The sequence below is a fragment of the Cucurbita maxima genome, unplaced genomic scaffold (assembly GCF_002738345.1).
Source record: "Cucurbita maxima cultivar Rimu unplaced genomic scaffold, Cmax_1.0 Cma_Scf00043, whole genome shotgun sequence".
NCBI lineage: Eukaryota > Viridiplantae > Streptophyta > Magnoliopsida > Cucurbitales > Cucurbitaceae > Cucurbita > Cucurbita maxima.
The window spans coordinates 843,610-863,397 of NW_019272059.1; the positions used below are offsets into that span (position 1 = coordinate 843,610).

Consider the following 19,788-nt stretch of genomic DNA (forward strand, 5'->3'; position numbering starts at 1 on the left):
ATAAAACAGAAATAATAGCATAATACAAAATTTATAAATCATCAAAATAAAATTAAAATATAAAATTTTACTCACCCTTGGAAAGGTAGCTATTAATGTAATAGAAACCCATCCATGCTTATTCATGTGGCTCCTTAAATGAGTATCTTTAATTAAATTTTTATCACTGCATCAATAATAAATTTCACTCAATAATATTCTTAATAATAAATTTTATTAAAATTTGAAATGTAGTTGATAAGTATTTTTTAAATAAAAAATCTAAACATATATTTTATAAATTAGTTTAAAATTTAAAATTATCAAATAAAAAACAAAATAAAAATTAATATTTTTAAAACTAAAAAAATATAAATACAAAATGGTTAAAAAATAATTAATTTAATTATAAAAATAAATTATATACTTACCTAAAATAATAATTAACTTGATTTATTATTCTCCAATATAGTCCTTCACAAAAATTTATTGTTTGATAGGACTGCGGTGGCGGCGGTGGAGGTCGTGAAGGATTATACATGTTATGTGAACAAATATAAAAATTCATCGGTAAAAATTCTGAGAAACAAAAAACATTAATAAATATATAATTATGAAATGAGAAAACGAATAATTATAATAAAATGAACTATTATTTGAGGAAAACTTACCTGGTCGAGGAGTGAAAGAATGACTAAATTGAATTGGTGGTATAAAAGATCGATGGGTAGTGGAAGCACCAATTCTATTAGACAATTCCATGACGATAATTTGTATATTGAAAGAATGAATACGAGTAGAGAAAAAATATTGTGAGAATGTTAATATGTCAAAGAACCTATTTATAGGGAAAAAGAAAATAAATTTTTATTAAATTTTAATGAATATAATATATTCAAAATATTTAAAGAGTAAAAATAAATCTAAGATTTAAAATTTAAAATGATATCTTAAATAATTTAAAATAAATGGATTACTCATATTTATAAATTTATTTTTTAAAATTTATTTAAATGAGAGTTATTTAATTTTTTAAAAATATATAACAAAAATTAGAAAATTATTTTTTATATTCTAAAATAGTGTAATAAATAAATAAATAATTTTTAATAATTTACTGATTTGATAATAAGAGATTAAATTATAATTATTAATTTTATGATTTATGTATAAAAAAAATTCTAAATTTAAAAATTATTTAAAGATTTTAATTGGGATATTTTGGATTTTAAAAATATATTTTTTTTCTAAGATTTTAAATCTTTAAAATATATTTTTTTTTGTTAGATATAGATTTTCGAAATTAAAAATCTTAAATTTATTAAATATATTTTTAATTTAAAATAATAATAATAGTTATTATTTTAATATATATTTTAAAAATTAAAATATTAGTTTACGACTTATATATTTATTTACTTCAAATATTAAACATAAATATTTATTAACAAATTATTTATTTTTTTATTTTTTATTTCGTGTTTTAATATTATAATTGTATCAAATTTGGAACATTAATATTATATAAGGAGGAGAATTTATTTCTTTTCTTTTTTATTGGAACTTTTCATCTAATTCACAAATTTACTCCCAACCATTTCTATCGGTTGCTGTTGCTGCCATTAAACATAGAATTTGCATCATTTTGTTCATACTCTTGAGTTGAGTGAGTGTTAGAACTATGATTTCTGCCAGCTACGCTCGGATCCTTCAAGGCCTTCTAGTCTCTTGTTCGGTAATGGAAGCAACTTTGGGTTGACTTTCTTAGCCTCTTCTTTGAGCGAGGGAAAGTATGGTGGATACCATCAGCTTATAGTCGATTGGCTTTGTTAGGTATGCATCCATTCCGACCTCCAAGCATTTGGCTTCATCAGATGACATTGCGTGGGCTGTCAATGCTACAATCGGAACGTGAAGCCTCGATCCCGCTTCTAGCTTTCTAATAGCCTTTGTTGCTTCATAGCCATCCATCCTTGGCATCTGTTTCAAAAAAAAGAAGGTTTTAGAAACTTCACGTAGCCTATATATCTCAATCTTGGTTCATGGAAGGTTATCTGTAATATGGTACTTACTTGGCAGTCCATTAATATCAAGTCATATCTTGCGGGGCATTCCCTTCTTTGCTCTTCAGCACTGAGCATGGCAGTTATAGCTTCTACAGCCTGCAGTCCGTCTCCGACAGCAATGGCCACGGCTCCCATCTTTTCAAGCATTATCGTCGTTACTCTTTGGAGAACCGGTGTATCTTCTGCAAGCAAAATGCGTAACCCTTCAAGAGATCTTTTACTCGGAACGTTCTTCGAATGTGATTCTCCTTGGCTTGTAGGATAGTTGCATCCCAAGTTCTGTCCACTGGATTCCGAACTTTGACATTGAGGCTTTGACGAATTCTGCCTCGTGTCACGTGGATCCCCAGTCCTCATATTACTCTCGTTTGAATGTACATGAGTTAGCTCAACTAAGCTATGGTTAACGGGCGAAAATGGCGACTGACATGGTTTCGCTATCGGTTCTTCTAGAGTGTCTTTGACTTGAAATTTTGCACACTGAGAGTTGCAATTGCTAAGTTCAGATATATCAGAATCATCGGAGCTGGCAGTTTCAAACTGAGTGGAATCAATTTCAAGGCATTCATGATAATTCCCTTCCTTTGATGCAATTCTTGAAGCGCTTTTCTTCTGCAACTCAAGATTTCTGTCCTTCATAGCAGCTTCCAAAATATGAACCATTTTTGCTTTGTACAATGGCTTATTGTTCAATATAATGTGCCCTTTTCCCCGGAGCTCCATCTTAATGGCGTTGGACGTATCGTGATTTAACATCCACGCGAATTTTGCTTTTCCAGAGTACTTATCAAGGAAGTAAAGTTGGTCCTTCCAAATATCCGTGCTCAAGTCGAGTATCCCAATATCGGCAACGATGATGAATATTTGGCTTTTCATATCTTTAATTCTCATTAGCTCTGCTCGTAATGGTTCACCTAGTGAATCCTGTGGACTAAATCCCTTTTTAGTTTCTGAACTTCTGGCTTGAAAGAGTTCCTGAAGGATTAGTGTTAGTTCATTCCACTCTGAAGCTTCTAATGTGAGAAGTCCGATTTTACGAAGCCACTGTGACATGATTAATCGACTCATGCTGCCACGGAGTGCAAGCAGTACCTGCATTTGTACGTCATAAACATAATACTAACGAGCAAATAATTTTTGTTCAAAGAAATAGATTTCTTCACTCACCACTGCATTATGTTGTGTGAAATCAAGCTGACAGTGATTATCCATCGAATCTACAGGCGTGCTAAGAACCAAATAAAGTCGCATCAACGTTCCCGGGCCGTTCTTCTTTACAACCTTGATTTCTCCACCCATCTTGTTAACCTGTTATTAGCTTCATAGTTAGTAGTTGTCTTTGTAAAAGCTCTAAGCATGTGTATTATGTAGCTGATGCTCACCAAGGTACGTACGATGCATAATCCAAGACCCGTTCCACCATGCCTAAAAAATGTAACGTTTTTAGAATCGCAAATCATATGATATATAACTTTCTGTTTTTGTGAACGGTAAGAACTCTTGTCAGCGTACTTGAAAGTTAAACATTATATTTAAGTGCATTAATTACTTACGTTCGGGTTGTCGAGGGATCTGCTTGCTCAAAGCTCTCGAAAACAGATTCCCATTTTCTTGGATCCATCCCTATACGGGGCAGGGAAATAGTTTTTCTTAGCATCTAGAAATAAACAAGAAATCACTCTTTATCTGAGTATGTTTCTGATTGGCTTTCGACATACCACATCCAGTGTCATCAAGTTCAAACCACAAGGTCATTTTGTTATCTTTTTCGTTCTTTGTGTGGTCTCCCTGTTGTTTCATCTTTGTCCAATTAGGAAATCGTGATTTCTTCCGATCGGTACAGAAATTGCCTACGTCGTTGAGATTATTCGACATCTCACACCACCCCCGAAGAATGATGTGGCCAGCTGCAAGATGTATGAGACCGTCAATCCAAGCACACTCTTCATAACACAACAATACGTCAATGTGATAAGCGATGCCAACGAAAAGGAGGAACACTTAACAGGTTGTGAATTTGATAGAATTGCTGATCAAGTTCGTGAAAATTTGAACAACTCGACCCGAGTCTCCTCGAACTAATTTTGGCATATCATCTAAGAAAAGAGTATCGTTTATTAGCACTACACACATTGTAGTCGAGTCACTCAGTGATGAGAAAGCGTACCAGAGAGATCCAATACAGTCTCCACATTATGGTTAATGCACTGCACAGAGAACACATCAACAAGCCCTTCAAGTTCTCGTCCCAGGTCAAACTCGGCATCTTCCAAAACTAGCTTTCCGGATTCAACCTGTATGGTTATTGGGGTAATAATAATTAGGCCATTATATTTTCACATTCATAACTGCACACTACCAAACAGATATGTGTTGGGACTCTCCTAATATCAATAGCCTTTCGAGAGGGCTACACCTTCCAAAGTCTCCGACTCGACAATAACCGAAACCATTCCTCCCCTCTAGCCAAGACAACCCGAGCAAATTATCACTATGACCTCGCTAATATCCTACTGGTAGAAGTAAGAAAATAAGTTTGAGTTACCTTGCTTAGATCTAGAATGTTGTTGAGAAGTCGGAGTAGAGCGGTTGAGCATTTTCGAATTTGAGTAACCGTTGCAAATTGTTCATTATTGAGACAGTCATCACACATTAGAATGTCCAGTAATCCAATTACTGCTGCCATCGGTGTCCTCAGTTCATGACTGCAGTACCATGTGGGGGGAAGCTATGGTCAGTAAAGTAAAAGCTGGAGATACTGTTTCGTGCTAAATAAACTCACCTCATATTCGCTAGAAATTGACTCTTGTAATTACTAGATGCCTCTGCTCTTCTTCTTGCATCAAGATGGCTTATTAGTTCTGCCCTTAGCTTCATTTCCTTAGATACTCCTTTCGTCAGAATCAAAATGCATAGACATCCAATAACTAAGATGCATAAGGATGCAGAAATCAGTATAACCAATGTTTTGACAGCTCTCTCATCTACCTTTCCCATTATGTATTGTCTAGGAATGATGACAACCCCCACCTACAGAAACCAAAATGCAGTCGAGTATCTGATTAAGTTTGTAAGTACTCTATGAGTCGATGGATAGATGGATAAAGATACTTACAATAGGAAGCCTCTTCAGATTAAGAAAAAACGAGTCGATGTAATATTGCTGATCACCAAGCTTGACGTTCTCTTCATGAACCTCATGTCCAGGAGGAAAATTGTTTCCATAGGTTTTCTGTAACCGCTCTGCTCCTAATCGAATCACATCGTCCTGGGAATCAACAGCCATCGTGAGCTTTGGACCACTTGACGTATTTCTTAACAGAGGAGCATTGGCTGAAGTAGCAAGCAAGTAGCCCTCTTGAGAGGTTAGATAAATATGTCCACTATGGAACTCAACAAGCTCCTTCATTAGTTGACCTACACTATAAAGTGAGGTTGTAACGCCCACCACCGCAACTATGCTTTCATTCGAAGCATCAGAAACAGGCAGGGCTGCAGAAAGCAACGGTGTATCCATGTACTTGCTCACAGTAACATGCCATGAGGCAACACCATCTGCTAATTGTGAAATGCCAGCAATACTAATCAAGTCCTCTGGTGGGATTTGCTTTGCTTTCCCGATCTTCTGGCCACTAATAGGATCAAGTGGTTCCCTATACCATTTTGCAGACATATTTCCGTGTATGTGTGGCTCTGACCACCCTTCACCCGACGAAAGCCGATTGATATTATGTGATTCAGTGGCACTAATGGTATAGTTTGTAAGATCTGAGTAAATATAAAACGTATTGTTGCTTGTATGATCTCGATGGAATGCCTGGACAAAGCCATTCTTGTAATTGATGGTTATGGCATTAAGAGCTTTTCGACTCGCAAACATCGCCCACGTAACATCCCTCATTGCTTCATACAGCTAAAGAAAAGAATTAACACTTGAAACATGGATTCTAGGCCAAAAATATGAAAGGTAAATCAGACAAAGGATAAGAAAAAAACCTCAACTTGCTCTGCTTGATTAGTAGGCTTGCTGTACTTCCTCATTACATATTCTGAGAGCTTAACCTGAGCTGTGGTTATTTCAGCCGTGGAATTTAAGACACTCCACATCCGTAAGATCGGGCGCTGCAGCAGTTCATGGCGAAGACCATACGCCAAGCTATGTAGTGACTCTGCTGTGTAGCTCTTTGTGAAATGCCATGTGAGAACTGTCAACAGCCCAATCAAAATAGCAAGCATCACCTGTATTTTAATGCAAAAAATCATCACTTCTTCTACCAGGGCACTGCCAAGACTTATAATTGAAAGCCACCTATATGTATAACTAGAACCCAAACAACATAAACAAAAAACTGCAGAGAATCACAAGTGGGTGAGAGAAAAACTTGTGTTTAAGGACTGATCAGATCATAAGTGGGTTAAGCTTGAATCAGTTTCAGATCATTTCTGAAAAATAAGACTAACCATTATGGCAAGACGAGCAACAAAGACACTGTAGTAAGAAGAGAGGCAATGAGAGTTAGCATATTGAAACTCTTGCTGCTCAACATCTCTGTGAAAGATTCTTCTACTGTGAGGGGCTGTGTTTCTTCTCAGAGAACTTGCAAGGCCTGAAATTCTACAGAACACCTTCCTCAAGGGAGTAGACATTGGAGAAGTGAGAGCTGAAGAAGACGAAGAAGATTCAGAAATTTCAGAGAGGGTATCCTCTTCTGCCATTAATACTTGAAGCTACAAAATAATATCCATTTTTTTTGCAGAAAGGGTCTGGTTTTGGTGTCAAGAAGAGAATATGTGCAATTGGGTGGAGGTTTTTAAATATACTGCTCCTTGTGTCACCTCCCACTTTTTCAAGGCAATATCTGCTAGAAAACTCTTTTATTATTACTTTTTTCTTCTGAAAGTGGCAGAGGAGGTGGTGGATTTTATCCGATTATTATATTTCAAATTCACACACCCATTATGAACAAAAAAGCTTGGAAAAATTGCAAATAATGGCCACAAGGAGATATAGCAGAAGATTTCATTCCAGCAATCAATGAAGAAAAAGGAATACGATCTGTTGAAAGGATTCTGTAGAGCTTAAAAAGGGCATTCCCTGTTTGAAACTCGATTAGCTATTGGAATTTGTTAGATTCCGGAATATCAACGAAATACGTGTCCGATTATCAATCTACTCTTTAAATCCACAAAAGAAAAGTAAAAGGAGAGTTCAATACTGTTTGATTCAGCTAACACAACTTTTGACTTCATAGAAAAAGATTGGGATGGCTTTGTGATGCTTAAGCATCGCCATTGGATCAAATTTGGGGAAAACTTCGAGCAACCTGGAAAGAATCGTACTAAAGTAAAGAGAAAAAGATGAACAAGTTACTTTTTACCTAAGATGACGATGATTGAGTTTTCTTCACCTCTGCCGCTTTTGTGTCGGCGAATGGTGAAGATTTGTATCTGCGGCGGCGATTCGTTGATTGAAAAAGTTCATCAAATACATTGAAGATATAGAACAATGAGAAGAAGAAATCTTCAAAGCTCTGGAAATGGATCACTAGAACTGCTACAAGGAATTTATGACATGAACATCGTTCGTTTCCTTTTGCTCAATTATCAATTTTTCATGACATTCCCACATGCACGAGGGACCTATCTTACAAGCTATCAACTTTCATGGGGGAAGAAATTGAGTTTTTCTTGTACTATCATAGCTTCAAATTTTATCTTTTTCCAACTACTCTCGTTAAAGTTGACTCGGGTATAAGAGATATTTCTCGACTTGACGGTTAGCCTTTACGAGTTTCAATCATACCATATATCAACGATGATATAGTCTTTAAGTTTCTAGTGATTTTTATAAGCTCGAAAAGACCGCACTCAAACCGAACATTAAACAGAATGTTATGATAAAAAAAGAGAGGATTAATATAAGTTACGAACCCATGAAAATGATTGATATAGGTTAGATTATGAACCTCTTAAAGAATCAGTCGAAGGTTGATTGTTTGGTTCTCACCCACGAGAGGACCGTTGTAGTAAAATACAAAAAACCAAAAAAAGAGTTTTGAGGAGTGAAGTAGAGATTTTTGATCTCGAGTGTTATTTCTGTTCTATACTCGAAATTTTAATTATACTCTTCAATTAATTATATCTTCAAACTATAATTTATTTAATGGTAATTAAATCCAATAATAATAACTTAGGAACGTTTGAAGCTATGGTTACTAATCAACATGACTATAGCTCAATAGTTAGATATTAGTAACATTTCTTTTTTGTAAGTTAACTGATTGAATATAACAACTTGAAACTCATGCTTCCTTTGTTAGACCTAATTGAAGATTTTTTCCCACTTATTTATCGCTTCATATCTCGAAAGGGTATATTACCATATTATATTCCACTTACTTTTTATTTAAATTAAATATTCAAATATTGTACAAACTTAGAATCTAAACCTAATGATAAAATTGAGTTCACATTACTCATATAACTTTTTGTAGTGAAAGGATAAGATTAATTAATTAGTTTAATCAAACTTTTTGAAATAATGTATTCATAGTACTAATATAAAGTGGTGGGATTACCATAAAAATATAGTAATGAACTCATGCTATGTGGGGTTGCATTAATTAGGTTACTTGGCTTGATAAAGTTGAGCCTTTGGACCCGCTTCATGTTTACCGTGTATATATTGTATATCTTTCCTGAACCGTGCTTGACGAACATGTAAGATATTAAAATTCAGGTAGGTGGCTACCATATATTGAATTCTTTTCCTCTTGTTTCTCGGAGACTCTTTCGATCACGAGACCAACTCACGATAGATGTCCACATAAGTACATCTTTTCTAGTTCCTTCCAGATACTAACGGGATAAAAAAATGACGCTTTGGATCATGGGAGAAAGGGATGTTCATAAAGTGTTTGATATCTATTTCCAAGCACGATTTACATCATCATGTTTCAAGTGCCATAAATTATTATTTAAAAAGTTACTTTTTGGATAAGTTTACAAATCGATCTTTCAAACTAAAATGGATCAAAAACATGTTTGTGAGAAAAAGAAATGAAGAGATATGATTCGAATACCTTTTAGTGGAAGAGATTTCACAAATCCCGGAGGAACATAACCTCATTTCTAACCCAAATTCTTCAAATTTCAACACAAAAAAGAAATCAAATCTTAGCTCTTTCTTTAGTGGGTAAGAATTAGTGCCTTTTCATTCAATGTTTCCCTCTTATGAGATAGCATTTGATTCCATATGGGCAAAAGATCTTATCAATATAATGCTACTAAATATAATACTTCTAAAGTGACAAACAGATATCTTTTCGATCCTTATAAGATTGTGCCTAATATGTCATTGCTACTAACTCATGTCATCGTAGTGACATCTATCCTTAATTTAGGTTTTAACAAGTTTCTAAGCTTTCATTTTTATGTCTAACAGGTCATTGTCATTAACTCGTGTCATATATTTCAAGATAGCCGGATGAACCTTCACACAATCCAACTAATTTTATAGGTTTCTAAATTTTCACTCTTATGTCAGATGGGTCGCTATTAACTCATGTTATATATCCGTGAGGGGGTTTGAACCAAATTGCGTGCAGCTCACACCGCAACTATTCTCACGAGCGGTAGGATATTAAATTCTAGGTAGGTATACAAACTCGGGCCTTTTAATTTCCAATAGAACTTGGCTATATAATTGGCTGGTTTAGTTGCTTTACCAACCTTAACCCACTATCTAACAGTGTCCTGCCACAATCCCAGATCAAGTTGTTGGAACAAGAAGACAAGAGCTCAATTTATTAACTTCAGGAAACAATAATAAAGACATTAAAGCTCAAAATCCTACCTGCTGATGGAGGAAGATCCTGTAAGATGTTCATCTTCAAGAGAATAATTTGGAAAGCTTTTGTCCTACCTACACACTGTGCTGCCCATCACGAAGTTGGCCTAATAATCAATGGGACCGTTAGTGGAATCAAATATCTTAAAAAGTCAGTGAATTCAGATCATGCTAGCCACCAATCTCAAACATGATTCAATGACATCATTCAAGGTGAACAATTTCTAGACATTGATTTTTCTTTTAGAGTTATAAGAAAATTCGAACTTCTAAAATCTTGATCCATGGTATATGTTTCTTGACAATTTCTAGACATAGAAATAGTTTTTCAAGGTTTATCGAGCTGAACAAAATGACCCGAACACTTGCAGATATAAAAGAGAAAACAAGGGGGTTGAATTTGCTGCAGACACCTGATTGGAAACTGGCAGCTTGTGACCATTATTTACAGACTGACTTGTATTATAACAACCCAAACCCACCGTTAGAAGACAGGACAGACAATATTTGCTAGCGGTGAGTTTAGGTCGTTACATGTATCAAGGGAGGGGCAAAGTTTATCCATTTTTTGGGTTCTTGATGGAGGAAGGGAACCATTGTTGGAAGGAAACAGAAACCAAACATATCATTCTTTTCATGATCCATGTAATTGTGTACAGACAGGAAATTTACAGTAACAATGATTTGGATAAGGAATCCAAGAGAAGCTCATACCTGATATTAACCAATATAAAATAATTTCCAACACTTTACTTGGAGTTCTTAGCCTTCGCCTCAGCAGCTGCGGCTTTAACAGCTGATTTTGTTAAAGTGGTTGGGTTGAGAGCACTTTTTGGATTTAGAACTTTTCGTATCTTCAAAGCAGCCCATGCTGTCCCAACAGCGTGTCCAGCAGCATCAAGGCCTTCATTGGTTGCATTCGCAGCTTGCTCCCCGTACCTGCAATAACAATATAAGAAATTCATTATAAAAGCGTCATAAAGCATGTGAGATTGCTTTCGAACTGCATCTTCTGGCATGAGAATTGAAGTGTGAGTGACTATAAACGATTATGTTATCGAGGTTTTTCCCTACAAACTGGTTGTGAATCGTGCAGATTTCCATTTGACCGAGATGTAAATCTTTCAAGCAAGAAGCAGGAAGATATCCAGAAATCTAGAAAGCAAGCATAGTAAAATAGCCTCCCCTACTTAAACCAGTTGCTAAGCTAGAAGTGTACCAAATTCAAAGTTCTGTTCAGTCCTGTCATAGACCTGGAAGGATATATGTCTTAACTAGTTGAGCCGTGCTTTAGTTGACTTATGATTCTACATAAACCGTAGTCCGGTAGGTACGAGAGATGGGAAACTCGGCGTTTCTCTTGAGCTGTATTCTTGATTTTCTTTTTGAAATTTAGTGGATTCTACTATCCAGTGAGTAGGTGATGGTTTACCTTTTGGTCACAAGTTCAGTTGTCACAGTGGAAGATGTAGCCATGACATTCTTTCCAGCAACTTCAACAGCATCAAAAACTTTGCCTGATTAACAGAAGATGAAATCAGTAATCAACCAAGCTAAGATTGCGTTCTTGTGGGAACAATTAAAGAGAATGAAATCAGTAAAGGATGAAGCAAACTGAAGTTAACAAGTCTCTCTCTCAAACACACAATTCTTTTGTAACATAGATACAGATATATCTAATTTCTTTCTAGACTTTTGTTGATTGGTTTCTATTAGGAATCACGACCTCCACGATGGTAAAACTCTCGCGGCTTTGCTTTGGACTTCCCCAAAAGGCCTCATATCAATGGAGATGTATTTCTTACTTATAAACCTATGGTCATACCCTTGATTAGCCAACGTCAGACTCTCTCTCCCAACAATCCTCAACAGTTTCAACCGACCCAGCTGTTCGTTTTCTTCGTTCTTCTTCTTCTTCGCTAGAAGATTTCATACAGATATTATCAAGTTTGATTAAAGAATCATCAGCTTCTTCACTTTTTTGGAAAGAAAAAAAAAAAAAAAGGTAGAGCTGATGACATACCAAACCCATCAAGAGAAGCTAGCACCATTTCCCCAGGGAGCATTCCAAAAAACTTCTTGCCAACTTTAGAATTAGCCACTGAACTTGTAAAGTATCCAGAAACTTTAATCATTCCAGAGAGTACTCCATTTGCTACTTTCTCCGACATACTTGTAACCCTCTTGACCCTAAATAAATGAAGGGTCAGACCAAGAAAGTATTTGGCAAGTGTTTCCATGCAGTTTGTAGAAGAGTTACAGCTCAAAAAACAAACCAAGCTACTGCCATAAATGCAATATGAAACCCATTTCAGAAAAATGCTCAAATATCTACTTTGGATGTAGCTTTCATGTCCAGAGGTGGCTGCTGCTGCAACAAAAGTATGCACCTACAGCGTTTCTTAAAACATGGGGTACAATAAATTGTAATAAGATAATGAATAGCTACAAAAATATAAGCATTAATAATGAAAACTCAAGAACAAGCGTGTAAAATTCTAAAATCTAGAGACTGAATGAAAACTAAACTCAAAACCTCAACGATGAGACTACATAGAAACTATACTAAAAGCTCTATAACGAGAAGGCTTATGCACAATAACTCCTTGGGTTTAAGCTATAGACCTAATTAAAACAAAAAAACTGAGCTTAGTGCAGAAAGGTCCATCTTCTTTTTCTAATATTCGTGAGGGTTCAGGCCAAGCTGCAACTGTTAGGAATCACGACTCTCCATAATGGTATGATATTGTCCACTTTGAGCATAAACTCTCGTGACTTTGCTTTGGGCTTCCCCAAAAGGTCTCGTACCCATGATCATTCCCTAAATTAGCCAACGTGGGACTTCCTCCCAACAATCCTCAACCGCAACTACATAGCCGCCTGACCTTACTATGTTGCAAAAGTAACTAGTATGATATTAAATCTTGAGTAGGTGACTACAATGACTCGAATCAATTTCCTCATATATGCAGATAGAGTGATGCATATGCCAATTACCATTGCCTAGCGACCTCGAAAAACTCTACATGATATGATACTAGAGAACTTGAATCAAATGCTAACAACATGATAGTGAGAGCAGAAAAACAGAGGAATTAGAGGGAAAAAGAACCTTTTAATCCTCCGGAGGGTTTCAGGGCTGATTTCTGTGTTAGAACAGGGGCTCATCCTCTTCTGCATAGCCTCATTCCCCTGTTTCAACCTTTCTACAGTCACATCACCACACCACAAAATCCCTTTAACCAATTGCCCTGATCCCACTGCAATCAACTTTGCAGCCATTCCATTGTAATCTTCCACATTTGGAGCCAATGTAGTCCAATACGCTGCACATTTGCCTTCCATTTCCTGTTTCTTCTTCCCCGTCTTCAAATCCTCCAGCGACATCTCTTTGGCCAGAGACTCATCCAGAACCTCCACTTTTTTTGCGCTCTCCGATACCTTCTGCAACGTAAAACTACTGTAATTCTGCAAAATCCCATCCAGATCCTTCAATAATCCCTCTTGACCTTTTGAAATAATCGTCAATCCATAGCTCAAATAATCATCCAACCCGTTTTTCTCATCTTCATCATCACTGGAATCGGAGTCCGGACCGCGTTCTTTTGGAGCCCGAAATGAGAAGAAGTAATGCGAATCGTCAAGCTTCACCGCTGCTAAATCCTTCGCCAATGGCCATTGAATGTCGTCAGCGACACGGGCAAACACCGCAACGGCACTCTCGCCTTGGCGAATGAGGACAATCGTCAAATCGCCGCAAGCGAGCTCAACACTATACTGTTTATCAATGAGGTTGAGAATGGCGCCTGGGATTCTGATGATTATTTCTTCCGCCGCAAGGGGAGGAGCCGAAGGAGAATGGCGGTAATCCACATCGACGGGAAACAGATTCTCCACCAAATCTTTCATATCAAGAGTTGGGTAAAGGTTCCCAGTTGAAGATGGATTGGGATTCGCAGAGGAAGGAGAAGGGCATTCGGGATTTGAATGAATCACTTGAGGGTAAAGGGAAGAATTGTTGGTATTGACACTGTTACGATATGGGTTCTGCGAATCCATTGCTACGGAAGAGGAAAACAGAACAAGAAGGGATGTGAAGGAATTGCAATGGATCACAGATTCACATCAATGAATTTGAGAGATGATGAGGTAATTTCCCGCGTCTTGATCGTGGGAGAAGACCCAAGAAGTTGACTAAATTGAATAAATTTATGATCGTCATCGTTTAGACGTCAGACACAGCTCCGTCGCCATGGTTGAAAAATTCTGAGAGAGACAAACAACAACTTCTGGTAGCCGGAGATTTAGCCGGAAGCCAGAATCTTCTCTGGCTTATCCAATTTTTCTTTTATTATATAGTGGGAATTGCGCGCTCTTTATTGTCTCCATCATTCTTTTTCGTTCACAAATAATTAATTGTTTGGTTTAAAGCAGTTTTTTAAAGTCCCGAATAAATTTTAAATAAGGTCTCGCATTTTTACTATATGATATCAATTAAATCGTTCGTCTCCTTTCAATTTTATTTCCTTTGCTTTCGATCTATGACCCAAACAATTCGTTAATTTTGTGTTTTTTTCCCTCGATTATTGAATACCATCTTCTTTAAAACTCTCACTTCTTATTTATTATATTTGCACATGAAAAAAAACGAGAACTCATTTTTACTCAAAGTTCTAATATATTTATATAAAGAAAAAAAGATAGCATAAAATAGAGGGATGAAAAAAAAAAAAAAAAAAAAAAAAAAAAAAAAAAAAAAAAAAAAAAAAAAAAAAAAAAAAATTGTTAAAGGTGTAGTCCAGTTCTTTTAGCCTTGATAAGATTAAAACGAAAAAACAAATAATATTACCAACGTGAGAGTGAGAATTGAACAAGTTTATAATCATACTAACAAAATTGACAAATTTATAATCATACATTAACAAATCAAAAGTAAACGTTAGGGACCTGATCAACAATTCTGAACAAGTTTTTTGATCAAAATGAAGTTTCATCAAAGTGATGCAGTCTTGTTTTCAGCCCAACCAAAAGCTAAGAAAGTGACTACTTTTGCAGATGAACGAACACAATGCAACACTTGGAGGAGGAGAAATACCTAGCACAATATTCAGCTTCGGAAGATGGATGGATGGATGGATGGATCATTTTTCCTCGTCTTCCTTGGGGGGGTTTTCTTCATTCTTCTTGTCCTTAAACAAGATTTCAAAACAATTTACAATTTTAATCTTCAGTGTATTTGTGTTTCAAGGCATAGAAGCACAAATGGATCAACCCCTGGTTAAAAGTAACTGCAACATCTCATGGTTTTTTTACTAATCACAAACTAACCTCTGGCTTTGACTGACTTTGCATGGAAGCCAGTAAATCTTTGACCGATGGATCATTTGGATCTACCCCTGGAAGCTGCAAAACATCTCCACTTGTGTCGATTAAACATAAACCATGTAGTTGGAGCCACTTTTTTGTTTCCCTTAGGGTCGGGTTGGAATGACTTTCGAGTTCAACACGTGGAAGTGAAAGATTCAAACCTTAAGTCGGTTGGTTGAGAATATATGTTTTAACTAGTTGAACTATACTCATGTTAATACCGGATATGAATCATTTGATAGTAATTCTATAAGCTCAAAGAAGTATTTGCGACTTGAAGAATTCATACCGATGCAAGAATGGAGGATACAAATGACTGGTCTGCCAGTAATTTACTCATATCAGGTTGGCTTGTTGAGTCTTTAGCATCCTCCTGCACAGACAACTTGAGGGCTGCAACCGCCCAAGCGGTAAACGAAGATGGAAAAGATAATTAGAACATACATTCAATACAAAGAATGGGTAAACTTAAAGTAAATAACCATACCCAGAGCTAACTCTGGATCATCTATTGTTGCATCTGACATTTCAGTATCCTGCATCTCATGACTCGAGACAGGATCTTCCATCGACATTGCAAGGGCTTGTTGTAACAGAGCATTCTCATCTTCCTGTAATCAAATCCAGATTGAATATCAAAACTTCGCATGTACTTTTATTTTCCATAAAGTTGTCAAGGCAATAAAAATGTCGCCATGAACAAAGTAGGAGCTATGTATGAACATTCTCTCCCCTCCAGAAAAGTGTGAGAAGAGAAAGCATAATAAGCAATGAAGCGAGTGTCACTGATATATTTGAAATAATGGACATTCTATTAGTCTATTGCAGCATTTGAACTTATGTAATTTAAGATAACCAACCATTGGATCACTTGTCTTTTGAGCATCAGAACATTCAGCACTAGCACGTTCGTTCATAGTTGTATCCTGTGCGCCAGATGGTTGTTCCCCTCCTTTTTCCTGCTTTGAAGTCTCCTCAGCAGATCTCTTAGCAGCTACCTCCTGTCTGGCCCTTTCCTCTTCCATTGAGACTCGAAGTGCAAGTGCTAGTTCAGGGTCTAGGTTGGGATCCACACCAAAATCAAAACCGGCCCCACCAGCTGAAGCTGCTGCAAATTCACTTCCTCCCTCCCCATCGCTGGTGAAGATTGGTGTACTGACATGGAAGGGGAGATTGTGAAAACAAATGGAGGGTACTATTTTACTATGTCCAACAATGGAAACAATAAGAAGCAACTGACCTAATAAGTACATCGGAAAGAGCATTTGGACCAGAGGGAACGTGAACAATGTGACTGGAATCATTACTATTTACAGCTGAAAGAAGGGCTTCCAGCTTTTCTGGCTTACAATCATCTTCTTCACCAAAATCAATGATATCAAGTGCCACATTGTTCTTCTTTAATTTCTTTCCAATCATCTCCAACAACTTTTTTTCATGTTTAGCAGGACTAAGAACACATAGGATAGGTACTTGAGAACAATCAATAACTGGGATGGCACAATAAACATGCATAAAGGGGATACAAGAGCCTACCTTCCCGCAAAAACAATAATTCTTTGTTGCTGCTTCTTATTCTGACGATGCTTGAGAGCCAACTGAGCTACCTGGATCCCAGCAGCCAAGTTTGTCTCCCCACCTATCTCTAAACCTAGTGTGGAAAAAATAAAAATGTTAAAAGTTTTATAGAGTAAGCGTAGTGAGAAATCTAGCAAAAAAGACTACAGCTCTTCACTGTAGATTAATTTACAACCCCCTTCACATGGCGTGTAATGTATCAAAAGTGTAAAGCCCAATAGTGTCAAATTCAAGAATTTAGGAGGATGTATACTTTTTTCGTAGGGAAAACTATTCAAAGAGAGGTGTATATATCATTAGTCATCAAAAATCTCATTATTCAGAAAAATTGACAGAACTGCACGGCAGAAATGAACAGTCTATCAAAAATAAAATGATCGATTTCTCAGGGATCAATGAAAAGGTTACATGTAATGCATCTAATAAGTTACAGAGAATGTACAAAATGCACTTTAAGATGTCCAAAATATCATTAGTCATGAGACAGAGAAAGTCACAATCCAGAAACGTGACAGAACTAAGGAGCTTGTTTAAAATTTTGCAACTTTTTTCAAATACAGAAACGATCACATATAAATATCTTGTGCCTAAGTTTTCATGTAATCTCCCATGGCATTTTAAGAAGCCTCAAACAAAAAAAAGGGAACTAACTTATAAGAAAAGGCAAGTAAAAGAACTAACCATGCATGCACCCTAGAATCTTGCCAAGATCACTTGTAGGAGTTACCAAAACCCGAACCCCTTTTCCAGCCATTGTAAGAACTCCCACTGTATTCTCTGGGTTAGACTGTAAGCAAAAAAGCAAACGAGAAAAGAATTTCCTCAAAACTAAGGAACCATAGCTTAAACAAAAAGAGCGAGACTAACAGATAATTCGAAGAAACTAATTACGATAGTTTCTATTTTGATAAAGACGGCAATGTGATATTGATTTTTCATAATAAAAGCCATTCACAGCTACTAACACAATAAATCTATCTAGTTCATAACCCCAAACGGCAACGGAGGCAAAAGAGACAGAAGAGCTAATTTCCCTCCAAACAGAACATAAAATGTAAAATCAAGACTCCACATTCCTTGATTTCGAAGCATCCAAACAATGAAATATAGTCAAACAAGAGAAATCAATCAATCACCTGAGTCTTCGCTCCGCAAATGAGATTAATGGCATCCGCTTGAGCTTGAAATCGAGAAGGAGCATAATCGCCGTTCCTCATCCATTCCGAATTGTCGATACAGATCATCGTCGCCTACCCAAAAGCCACAAAAAAAAAAGATAGTTTCATATCCATACAAACTCAAGGCCATTAAACTAAGTAGCGAAGAATAAAATTCCAAAGAAATGGGGAAAACTGGATGAAATTTGCAATCTGGAACAAGAGATCAGTAATCAGTAACTACCTCGAGCACCATTTTGAGAGATTGAAATCGCCGAGAAATCGAAGGAGTAGGAGAGAATCGCAGAGAAGGCAGAAGACTGAGGTTTCTTGCAGAATAAGCCGGAACGTCTGGAACTGAAGAAGCACTTCACCAGAGAAAACTCAATTTCCCTCCGTTTAAAGATGTGCATTTTGATAAAATAATAATAAATAATAAATAAATAAATAAATTGTTTATAATATAATAAATAAAATAACTCTATTATAAATAATTAAATTACAAATTTAGTTATATGCGTGCGTGTATGTGCGCGTGTGTGAATTCGAGGTTATTATTCATTTTTAAATAATATTATTAATAACATAGACATATGCTCAATTTGGTCATAATATTCAAGTAAGAAGTTGGCCACGTCTTCCTCGGATTTTTAGGGTAAAATGATCCCTGGCGCTATATGTCACAGTTGCACTCTTACGAGACAGGTAGCACTACGTAAAAAGTTTTAGCTTGAACGTCGAAGAGCAATCCACACCCATTGGAGGAATTTCTTTGGTTGATTCACCCCCATTTAGTGAGATTTGTGGCTCAAATCTTTCGGCTTCTTACTCAAAGAGACGAGGGGAAGAGATATAGACTTGAAATGAAGAAATTTCCACTCGGGCATCGGTGAAATCATTTGAAACAATATCCTTGAAGAAATGAGGGGTTGAAAACACTTAGAGGAAGGAGATCAACTTGAGTTACACATGAACACTAAACATTTGGGAAAGAAGTTGATAGGAAATAAACCGAAATCAACGTCATCAGAGCTGAGGAACGTTGTTGGAAACATTGTTGGTTTATGATATGAATTAGTTTTAGATAAACCACTAGTAGAGAAAGCTTTACTTGCGTCCCTTCATTCGTTGCTAAGCCATGGTCCCAAATCTTCGAGTTAGCCCATCTAGTTTGCACACATACCTAAATGATTCTCGCTCGTTAATACATTGAGTCCTTCAACTCATATGTTTGTACACAATATTGTTCCCATTGAGATAAGAATCTTCAATTCACTACCGGTTTCTCTCTCTCTCTGAGAGACACAAAAGCAGCAGTACAAAAGATGGGAAAACAAAGATGGCAGAACATAACTATCATACACGTTCACATGTTGTCTCAAAAACATGTCGTGGAGGCCAAATTCACAGGACACTACCTCCTTTTCCTTTTCCTTTTCCTTTTCCTTTTCCTTTCTCTCACTCTCATTCAACCTTGTTTTACCGTTTTTAAGCGCTCAAGCGTTGTTTCTCGAATGGTTACCGAACATATTTCTATATATATATGGATACAAAGCTGGAATATTTCGGTTAGAGATAAGAACAAAACCTTCTTTATAAGGGTGTGAAAACCCCTCCCTAATAGACATGCCGTGAAGTTGAAGGCGATACATGGGCTAAAGCGAGCGAACAATATTTGTTAGCGATGGGCTTGGGCTGTTAGTAATGGTATCAAAGTCAACCATTGGACATGGGAGACACTAGTCGGAGTAGGGCTAGATCTTTTCCATAGTAGACACGTTTTAAAACTGTG

General features: G+C 36.5%; 3 protein-coding genes across 9 annotated transcripts; all 3 read right to left on the reverse strand.

The window, feature by feature from the left end:
- Window positions 1-1,580: 1,580 nt before the first annotated feature.
- On the reverse strand, window positions 1,581-7,607 carry LOC111470187 (histidine kinase 1-like). 4 transcript variants are annotated; one of them, XM_023115715.1, is made up of 14 exons: window positions 7,424-7,607; window positions 6,507-6,706; window positions 6,042-6,284; window positions 5,161-5,958; window positions 4,828-5,075; window positions 4,591-4,750; window positions 4,213-4,339; window positions 4,052-4,141; window positions 3,764-3,952; window positions 3,599-3,668; window positions 3,428-3,470; window positions 3,213-3,353; window positions 2,052-3,137; window positions 1,581-1,959 (listed from the first exon to the last, which is right to left on the reverse strand). In XM_023115715.1, exons 2-14 carry the CDS (start codon window positions 6,690-6,692, stop codon window positions 1,744-1,746), a joined length of 3,597 nt encoding a protein of 1,198 aa, XP_022971483.1. In that variant the 5' UTR covers window positions 6,693-6,706; window positions 7,424-7,607; the 3' UTR covers window positions 1,581-1,743. The 4 variants fall into 4 exon arrangements, with proteins under 4 accessions (XP_022971483.1, XP_022971482.1, XP_022971481.1 ...); XM_023115714.1 differs by having other exon boundaries at window positions 7,417-7,607; XM_023115713.1 differs by lacking the exon at window positions 7,424-7,607 and having other exon boundaries at window positions 6,507-6,838.
- A 1,765-nt stretch (window positions 7,608-9,372) lies between these two features.
- On the reverse strand, window positions 9,373-14,284 carry LOC111470033 (protein EARLY-RESPONSIVE TO DEHYDRATION 7, chloroplastic-like). 4 transcript variants are annotated; one of them, XM_023115488.1, is made up of 5 exons: window positions 13,007-14,280; window positions 11,918-12,084; window positions 11,327-11,411; window positions 10,609-10,833; window positions 9,373-10,001 (listed from the first exon to the last, which is right to left on the reverse strand). In XM_023115488.1, the coding sequence occupies exons 1-4, from the start codon at window positions 13,951-13,953 to the stop codon at window positions 10,644-10,646; spliced, it is 1,389 nt and encodes a 462-aa protein (XP_022971256.1). In that variant the 5' UTR covers window positions 13,954-14,280; the 3' UTR covers window positions 9,373-10,001; window positions 10,609-10,643. The 4 variants fall into 4 exon arrangements, 3 of the variants coding, with proteins under 3 accessions (XP_022971256.1, XP_022971257.1, XP_022971255.1); XM_023115489.1 differs by lacking the exon at window positions 9,373-10,001 and adding an exon at window positions 10,289-10,469; XR_002714970.1 differs by lacking the exon at window positions 9,373-10,001 and adding an exon at window positions 11,720-11,813 and having other exon boundaries at window positions 10,702-10,833; window positions 13,007-14,284.
- Window positions 14,285-14,760: 476 nt separating this feature from the next.
- LOC111470034 (26S proteasome non-ATPase regulatory subunit 4 homolog) lies at window positions 14,761-18,395 on the reverse strand. Its single transcript, XM_023115490.1, has 10 exons — window positions 18,241-18,395; window positions 17,976-18,089; window positions 17,521-17,626; window positions 16,798-16,912; window positions 16,502-16,711; window positions 16,122-16,416; window positions 15,749-15,872; window positions 15,551-15,654; window positions 15,223-15,297; window positions 14,761-15,083 (listed from the first exon to the last, which is right to left on the reverse strand). The coding sequence occupies exons 1-10, from the start codon at window positions 18,250-18,252 to the stop codon at window positions 15,036-15,038; spliced, it is 1,203 nt and encodes a 400-aa protein (XP_022971258.1). The 5' UTR covers window positions 18,253-18,395; the 3' UTR covers window positions 14,761-15,035.
- Between the last annotated feature and the right edge of the window lie 1,393 nt (window positions 18,396-19,788).